This window comes from Bombus fervidus, chromosome 8 (assembly GCF_041682495.2).
Source record: "Bombus fervidus isolate BK054 chromosome 8, iyBomFerv1, whole genome shotgun sequence".
Classification (NCBI taxonomy): Eukaryota; Metazoa; Arthropoda; class Insecta; order Hymenoptera; family Apidae; genus Bombus; species Bombus fervidus.
The window spans coordinates 8,073,594-8,082,433 of record NC_091524.1 but is presented as its reverse complement, the minus strand read 5'-3'; the positions used below and the strand labels follow the sequence as shown (position 1 = coordinate 8,082,433).

The following is an 8,840-nucleotide window of genomic DNA, read 5'->3' as shown; positions in this document are numbered from 1 at the left end:
TGAAACTTTTAAATACAAAATTTAATTAAGAAAAGATATTATTATTTGTGTATAAAAAGATATCTTTAATAAAAATATATTTCTTCAATTTTACAGTCTATTGCACATATGATAAAATGAAGGGTTCTTTGAATGTATGTTACATCACTGCCGACATCGATTGGGGTTAGGTTACTCCTATGAAATGGTGGAGCTCTCGCGCACTTTCTTCTTAGCATTGTGTGTGTACGTTCGCTCAGCTGTTCTGGTCAGAAGCGATCGCGGCTCATCCGATTGCACAAATTTTCGAAGCTTTGGAGTTTATTTTTAGTAGCAGTGCCATGTCGTTTTGGTACAATCCTCGTGGATTTTTGCTGCGTAAGAGCACGTTGCTCGTTCTCTGATCTATTCGATATGAAAAAACGTTTTCTTCATTGATTGACAGACTTCGTTCACGAGTTACCACGGTTATCAGAAATTTGACATTAATTCGGGATCGATGTGCTCTGCAAATTGACGTTTAATTTTGACCGTAATAGTTAAGGATTAACCATGAAGAAGACACATTCAAATATATTTCGTGACATTTATTATCAGCCCTACAATGATTACACCAGGATGAAGCTTTATTCTAGCAGCAAAGGTATTTGGTATTCTGTTTTGAAGTAACAATTTGATAACCTTATTATACAGTGTAATATGGTGTAAGATCAAGATGTTTTTTTCTCTATTTTAACGCTGAAAAAGAATTATTAAAACTTGTTAAAAATTCGATAACTTTGTGTTTCATTTAAATAAACTGAGTAACAGATTTTTCTAGATCTGGTTTCTTTACATAAAGACACTTGCATTGTTATTAAATACAAACGTGGTGATTGTCATATTTTTTAAATATCTTAATATTTAAGTTAAATGTTTCTTTGTGTATGTATATTTTAGCAAGTCTTCAAATGATGCAACGTATGGCATTGTTGAAGAGATTAAAAGTTCACAATGGTTGTGTAAACTCTGTTTGTTGGAATGCTACTGGAGAATTGATATTGTCTGGTAGTGACGACCAGCATCTTGTCCTTACAAATGCTTATAATTATGAAGTAAGTGTGCATTGTTATTAACTTATATTTTCACATATTAGTTGAATTAGGAATATATTTAACAGAGAACAGTGCTGTTGGAGTTACATAGAATATAGGACATATTTAGGAATTTAATGTAATAAAACAAGCACTTTTTTTTGTTAAATGGAAATAATTTTTATATTAAAAAATCCAAGATATAAATAAATTAGCATATTTGTTGTATTAAAATTTTTTTTATTTTATAACGTATATATATATATATATGTATTAATTTTACCTATATTTGTGTGTCTTGTAAAATTCCGTGCCAAGGTTATTTATATTTTCACCCTTGACAAAGCAATTTAAAAGACTTACACGTGTGTTTCTTTGTTAACAAACTTAGCTTGTATTCATATTTTTAGTTATTAATAAGAAATATAGTTGTCATTATGTGTTTATTGTATTTTCTTTATCTTTTATAATATAATATTAAATTTGATATGATAGTATTATTACATTGTCAAAATGCTATAAATACATTGTGAATGTACCTATAACACATCATAGTATAAAATTATGTTTCATATATCATATTAATATTTTTGGACAAATGTCCGTAATTTTTTATTTACAAAAAATTTATTATACGAGATTAAGTGGCAACAAAGTTTATTAGAAGAAAGTACATTCAAGGAAGTTTCATTGGCAATAATCCTTTTTCAAGGAAATATCATAGATGGTTTAATTCTAGTCAAGGTCTAACATTGACATAGATAGAAATACAGAAGCTTTGCCAAATGAACAAAAACCCTTGCGTATAATGCATGTATGCTAATTTTATCATTTAGAACCATCAATCTAGAACTATCTTACTAATTAAATAGGATAAGAAGTTTTACATATATTTAATGTCATGAGTAAATAAGCATAGACAGAAACATTAACAATGAATTCAATTTACATTTCTGTTATAGGTATTAACAGACTATAAGACCAGTCATAGAGCAAATATATTTAGTGCAAAGTTTTTGCCTAATAGCGGTGATCATCGGATAGTTTCTTGTAGTGGTGATGGCATTATTTTGTATACAGGTGAAGATTCAATGACCTTTGATTAAATGCTACGACAGGCTGCTTGAACTAACAGGAAAATTTTCATGGTTACAGATTTAATAAAAAGAACAAAAACATTTCATAATCAATTTAATTGTCATGTCGGTACTACATACGAAATAGCGACAATACCCGGTGAGCCGCATAATTTTTTAAGCTGTGGGGAAGATGGAACTGTGAGATGGTTTGATCTTAGAATAAAGGACAAGTGTAATATTTCGAAGTGCACGGAGGATGTGTTAGTTTCTTGTGAAAGAGCTATAACTGCTCTATCCGTAAATCTTGCTTCACCCCATCAAATAGCGATAGGTTGTTCTGACAGTACAGTTAGAATACTTGACAGAAGAACACTTGGAACACCAGCTACTGGTAAGCGGAGTATTTAATATAATAAAAGGAACCAAATATAAGAGCAGTTAAAAGATTTGCCAAATAATTTTGTAGGCTGGACAGATACGCCTGGAGCAGTAAAGGCCTTATGTACTTTTACTGTCCCGGAATTTGAAGGGAATTCTTACAGAATAACATCGTTGAATTATAGTCCAGATGGGCAGGATGTTCTTGTTAGTTATAGCAGCGATCATCTTTACCTGTTCAATGTGAAGGTATAAAAGACATTTCCCTTTCAAGGAAATACACGTACTATATATATACGCTACAAAATCGATCGGTTTATTTAGGACCAAGCTAGTATACAGTTAAAGAAAGATGTCGCAGTTAGAAAAGGAGAAGGGAAGAAGCAAAGATTACGTTCGCCATTACCAGTACGTAGACTAAGACTTAGAGGAGACTGGTCTGATACCGGTCCCGATGCTCGACCTGAATGCGAGGGCGGTCGACGTAGCGGTACAGGTACTTGAATATTAAATGTCTGTTATTTTTAATTTGATGAAACAACAATGTATACATTTACTTTTGCATATTTTAGAAATTGCTCAAGCTAGACCTGTTCTTCAAACTTCGTTAATGCAGAGAATGACTGATGTTCTCAGTAGAATGTTAAATGACCCAGCCACTAGAGCCGCTTTATGCGGCGGCGGTGAAGATAGTTTAGAAGGCGTGATCGATCATCAAGATAACACTCAAAATAGCAACGAAAGCGTTACGGAATCAAACGAAGAGAGACGAGACAACGAAACCGAAAGGGTTGAAAGAGCTCCGACTCAGGCTAATCAAGAAATAGGTATTTATATAATTATATCTTATTTGAAGTTGTTTGATTTCTATCAGATTATCAGAATGATAAATGGACAACTCATAGCTGTTTCAGAGCAACAACCAGATAGATTAGAAAGTCCAAGTACTAGCGGTACGCAAAGTAAACCTGGGACAAGTTACTCTGTAGAAACGAAAGAAGAAATGCTATCCAATGAAACAATGCCTTTGAAGCAAACGATCGATGAGAGTTCATCGTCGGTCGAATCCAAATCACATGTTCCTATGGAAATTGAATCTAGTCAAGTAGAAACACAACAGTGTTTTGTTCAACCGTGTTCATCGCGTACTATGGATAAGTCCAGTGATCTACCGGAAGATGATCAAAGTAGCAATGACGACTCTCCTTGTAGCAGTATGGAAAATAAACAAGAAGGACATATGATGGAAAACCTTCAAGATAGATTAACGAAAATGAGAGTCGGATTCCTTGAAAAGTATGAAAGAATAATACTAAATGAATTAAACACATACTACGATCGAATATTTTTATTCGTTTACGTCTTACTTACAGACACGGCAGTGAACCTGCTGTAAGTTTAACTTATACGGATAAAAGTTCATCAAGTGCAACGATATCTCTTGGTGTAGCCGATGAGATGATCCGTGATGGTTATCATGCGGGTATACCATTATTTTTTTAATTGTCTTATAGCTATATTTCTATTTGTATTTATTTTGAATAAAAATATTCCATTGTGTAGGACCATCTGGAAGTAGTGGAACATTCTCGGGCAGAAATCATGACAAACATATACGATATAGTGATATACAAGAAAGTAAGTTGATGCAATGTAAACAGATATATCTTTCAGAAGATCAGAAATCATATATTATCTTTTTGACAGAGACTGATGAAAGCGCTTTTAGTGATAGCGAGGATGAAGATATACAAGCTGGAGGAAGGTACGTTATAAATATCTGAAATGTTATAAGTAGAAGGTTTCTGCAACGTAATGTTAAATACTTGAGTATAAAATTGCGTTTTTCTCAAATAATTTAGATTAGGAAGTTCAGCAGAAACAGAAATGGAGGAAGCTATGGGAGATGCTCCAATGCGCCGAGGATCAGCGAATTTCGACAAAACGTGCGTACCGGAGCTTCGTGTCAAGCAGAAATATATGGGACACCGTAACGCTAGGTATATTTCTATCTTCCGCACTGTTGTAACTTTCAATCTGGTGGTCGCGAACGATTAACTCAATTCTCGCGTAATAAATGACGATATCTTAAGAAGGCTATATATGATTAAATTTTGTGACTAAAAGATTAACATGAAATCCATTGCAATTGAAACCTTTTTAATCGGCTAAAGGCTGGGTAATAATCAACAAGGCTGATATCGTAGAAAGAAACATTTGTGGAACGTTGTTGAAACACCAATTCTATTTGGCGAGTTTGGTTTCTTGAAAATCTTTACCTTCATGTATATAACGTTTTAACGTTTGTATTCATTGTGTCTGTATAAAGATATTTGAGTTGTTCTCGGAAACCATGATTGATGACATGTTTTTAATTCCGAAAAAGCCTTCGAACGGCGTGGGCCATATCGTATAAGACCGCCATATTATCTGATCAGTTGGTCTTCCTCCGCTTGACTCTAGTTTCTTTAGGACCATGATTAAAGAAGCAAACTTTTGGGGCAACGATTTCGTCATGTCGGGTAGCGATTGTGGCCATGTGTTCATATGGGAGAAAGACACGGCCAGATTATGTATGTTGCTGGAAGCAGATCAACATGTCGTTAACTGTTTGCAACCACATCCGTATTTACCACTGTTGGCCACAGCTGGTATTGATTACGATGTTAAGCTTTGGGCACCGATAAACGAAGAATCCAGCTTTGATGAAAAGTTTGCGGAAGATGTAAGTCTTTATATATTATTTATCATTAAATACATATGGTGAAATATAAAAATAATGCAATTTACAGTTGAAAAAGAGGAATGCAGTCATGTTGGAAGAGACGAAAGACACAATGACTGTACCGGCTGTTTTTATGATCAGAATGCTGGCATGTCTCAATCAGATACGCAGAGGTAGTGAAAACTTATAATACTTTCCAAGCCTTGCGGTAGTACACTACATTAGTATGACCAACGTAACTAAGAGTAACATAGTGAAGAAATTCGGCTGCTTTTTCCCCCGTTTAACGCGCAGGTATCGGAGTAAATAACGGTGTACAAAGTTTGAATCTAACAGCTCCCTTTTCTTCACGTTTGTGAACTTGTCCATAACTTTTGTAATAATACCATTACGTTCATGAAATTTCATCATACTTTATCTTCTTTTTTTTTATATATATATTTTTAAGGAACTCTATAAAAATACTTGTATATGCTTGTTTACAAATTCTATGTTATATATAATTTAAAATAAGAAATAAGGATAAAGAGTTAACAGAGAAGGACAAAATAAAGTACAAAATTTTAACTTATCATTTCTAAGCCACAGAGGCTATAAAAATAAAAAAAAAGTAATATAAAAATATGATATAAACGATGATAATACAGATAACGAAAAGTTTTGTAATTTTTTATGCATACAACAAATTTACACATGTATACAAGAGAGAGAGCGAGAGAAGGACAAATATCGATTAAACGACATATGCATGTAATGTCACATCGGTATTTTACCATTGCAAATTATTGTAGCGATGAAAATAAAGTTTTTAATCAATACACGATATATCTTTAATATACCAGGAAATGTGTGATTCTTACCGTCGAGTGTTTTTTCTTTCTCTCTTATTTTTATCGTTGTAAGCTTATCGCGAATGATAAATGGTTATAATCGTGTTCCTCTATTCCAGAATAAAGTGTAAAGCGGTAATAATTCTTTATATTGTAGCTAACGAACTAAGTCACGGTATGGACAGGTATTTCACGTAATATGCATATCTATGTGTATATTTGTCTTTATTTAATATTAGATTAATACTAGTAAGCACGTAACATATATCAAACGAAATTATGCAATATCATCGACTTTCCTTTCTGCATTCCTCTACTAATTGGCCATCTAGATGATAAATCATATTAAACAAATCGATAACGATAACTGTTTTTGATTAAAAAGAAAAAAAAAAAAATGTATCATGTTTGCCAAGTGTTATGCTCTCTTGAATGTTACATATGTTCGTACACACTAAATTCCCTAATTTATGTATTCAAACACGTAAGATTAGATTATTCTTTTATTAACGTTTCTTCATTTACATGTTGTGCAGAATTATTTTTAAAGTGCTGTAACAAATAAAACGAGAGAGGAGTTTTCTGCATAATTTTGTCTCATTATCATTCATTTATCATCATTATATCAATCCGTCATTATTTCATTTATTATAATTCGTTAATATTTGTTTCTAATTTTTTTCGCTTCCTTTTCATTCACACGGGTAGATCATCAGAAGAACACTCGGTATAGCACGTCGCGTTTAGCTCGTTTTGGTCATCTGTGCGCGACAGCAAATAATGTAGTCTATCGTTAGATTATCATTCACTGGTTGGAACGAGGTATTACAGAATAATTCCGGTTCTTTTATAGGACGCGGTCGGAACAGGAGGAGGAGCGGCGACGAGGCCGGCGAATTACGAGGTGGCTAAGCTGTTTTTGGCGATACTGTCGTTTGTGAAGATCCGAGATTTCAACTGGAACAATCTTTATCGCAACGCCAGCTGATCAGATTTCGAATTTGTCTTCGAAACAAAAAGAATAAAAAAAAAAAAAAAAAGAAAACTAAAAAAAAAATAGCAAAATAAGAATCAGGAAGGAAGAAAGGAGAATTCGTATATTTATGATTTACCGTTGCAACACTACTTCACTGTTAATTATAAGGATATTTAATCTGATAAGCTTTGCGTACGTATCATTATTGCATCGAGAAAGATAAGTCGAATTTTTTTTCTTTACCACTTTTATTTTCTGTCGCTTTTTTTCTTCTGATTCTGTTTATACCGCGTGTTTGGTGTATCAAGCTTGTGCAATGTAATTGTTTTTCTCATCTTTCGAATTTATAGAGTTATTTCGTTTGGAGAGGAAAATACGATAAGGTCAAATATTTTCGATATTTTATACAGAATTTTGGTGTCAGGTTCGGATCTATAATTGGAACTACAATATAATACATGTTATTTAGGATGCAAGTAAAGTGCACTTGTTGATTAACTATTTATCACACATGTTTCTCGATAATGTTATGCTGTTGTAGTTAATTGATAATTGATCGGAAATGCACTTTATTCGTCCTCCTGTTAAACGAGCCTTAGAGTGCACAATAAGATAATAAATGTAATATAAATACTAGGGTTCCATTTAAGAATCTGAACCTTGACATTTTATCTTCCTCGCCAAATTAAACAACTTTATATTTCCGAATTTTTTAGAAACGGTTACGTATTATACGGTTAAATTTAACGTTTCCGTGTATTCTCTTCGTTAATGTTCAATTTATATGCAGTTCAAAGATAAAAAATTCCACCGTGCCTTTCGTTTCACGGTCACATGTTTTCATTTTCTTTTCTTTGTTTCTTTTTCCGTGTGATGAAATAACGAAGTTAATGAAGATTGGTCGATTTTTTGAGGTAACTTATTGACACATAGAGGAACATAGGCAATCGCTAAGTTTGTAGATTCGTTCGCTCAGTTTGATAAAGTAGGAATGCTTGCGACGTAGAGACGCTTGCAGAGAGATCGGAGAACGTGAGCATCGTTTTACTAAAGAATGATGTTCAGGCACTCGAAGGTTTCACCAAGGGAGAGAAACGTCGTTGTAGAATACCGTGGTGTATCGATATATATCCAGAGAATTTATTTATAATAAAAATTCTGAAGAACGCAAACGCATCTTCATGTTCTTCTCCATACACCTCCTCTTCCTCCACGTGTTTCAATATTATTTCAGTAGTTGATGTCATCGAAAATACATAGAAGACTAACGATAAAGAAACGAAGGAGGGAGCAGGGATTTGAAACGTAAGCGGAGAAAATAAAACGAGAGGCGAGGTTCATTCAACAACAGAGTCTAATTTAATAACAAAATATGAACGCTGCATTTGTAATAAAATTAACCGTAATATTAATAATCGTTAAAATAATAATAATAATAATAATAATAATAATAATAAAATAATAACTATGGCGGCATACATAATCGGTCGAGATAACCATAATTAACATAGGTAACGGAATCCTAATATCGAAGAGGACGAAGCGTACGAGATATGTAGATTCGCGTTACAAATTACGATCGCTAACGAATCGACGGTTTTGGTTGAAGAAAAAAGAAAAATATTTTACGACGTGTAAAATGTGTGTCAGGACGTCGAACGTATGAAACGAGATCCCAGCAGATATCAGAAGTACTTTGGTAACTGAATACGTAATCACTTATGTAAAATATATTTATACGTTTCAAGGAAACAATTCGATGACTTCGATAATATTCAAAATAAATTTTCAACACGGTAG

General features: G+C 33.2%; 1 protein-coding gene across 5 annotated transcripts; it reads left to right on the top strand.

Moving 5' to 3' along the window:
- The first annotated feature begins 199 nt into the window (after positions 1-199).
- LOC139990160 (DDB1- and CUL4-associated factor 6) lies at positions 200-8,212 on the top strand. 5 transcript variants are annotated; one of them, XM_072009137.1, is made up of 16 exons: positions 204-357; positions 425-622; positions 919-1,073; positions 2,015-2,132; positions 2,208-2,522; positions 2,598-2,758; positions 2,834-3,005; positions 3,082-3,336; positions 3,415-3,805; positions 3,883-3,992; positions 4,073-4,147; positions 4,217-4,274; positions 4,372-4,509; positions 4,973-5,234; positions 5,302-5,407; positions 6,918-8,212. In XM_072009137.1, the coding sequence occupies exons 2-16, from the start codon at positions 532-534 to the stop codon at positions 6,974-6,976; spliced, it is 2,466 nt and encodes an 821-aa protein (XP_071865238.1). In that variant the 5' UTR covers positions 204-357; positions 425-531; the 3' UTR covers positions 6,977-8,212. The 5 variants fall into 5 exon arrangements, 4 of the variants coding, with proteins under 4 accessions (XP_071865241.1, XP_071865242.1, XP_071865240.1 ...); XR_011800501.1 differs by having other exon boundaries at positions 200-622; positions 5,302-5,528; XM_072009140.1 differs by having other exon boundaries at positions 200-622; positions 3,424-3,805.
- Positions 8,213-8,840: the final 628 nt, after the last annotated feature.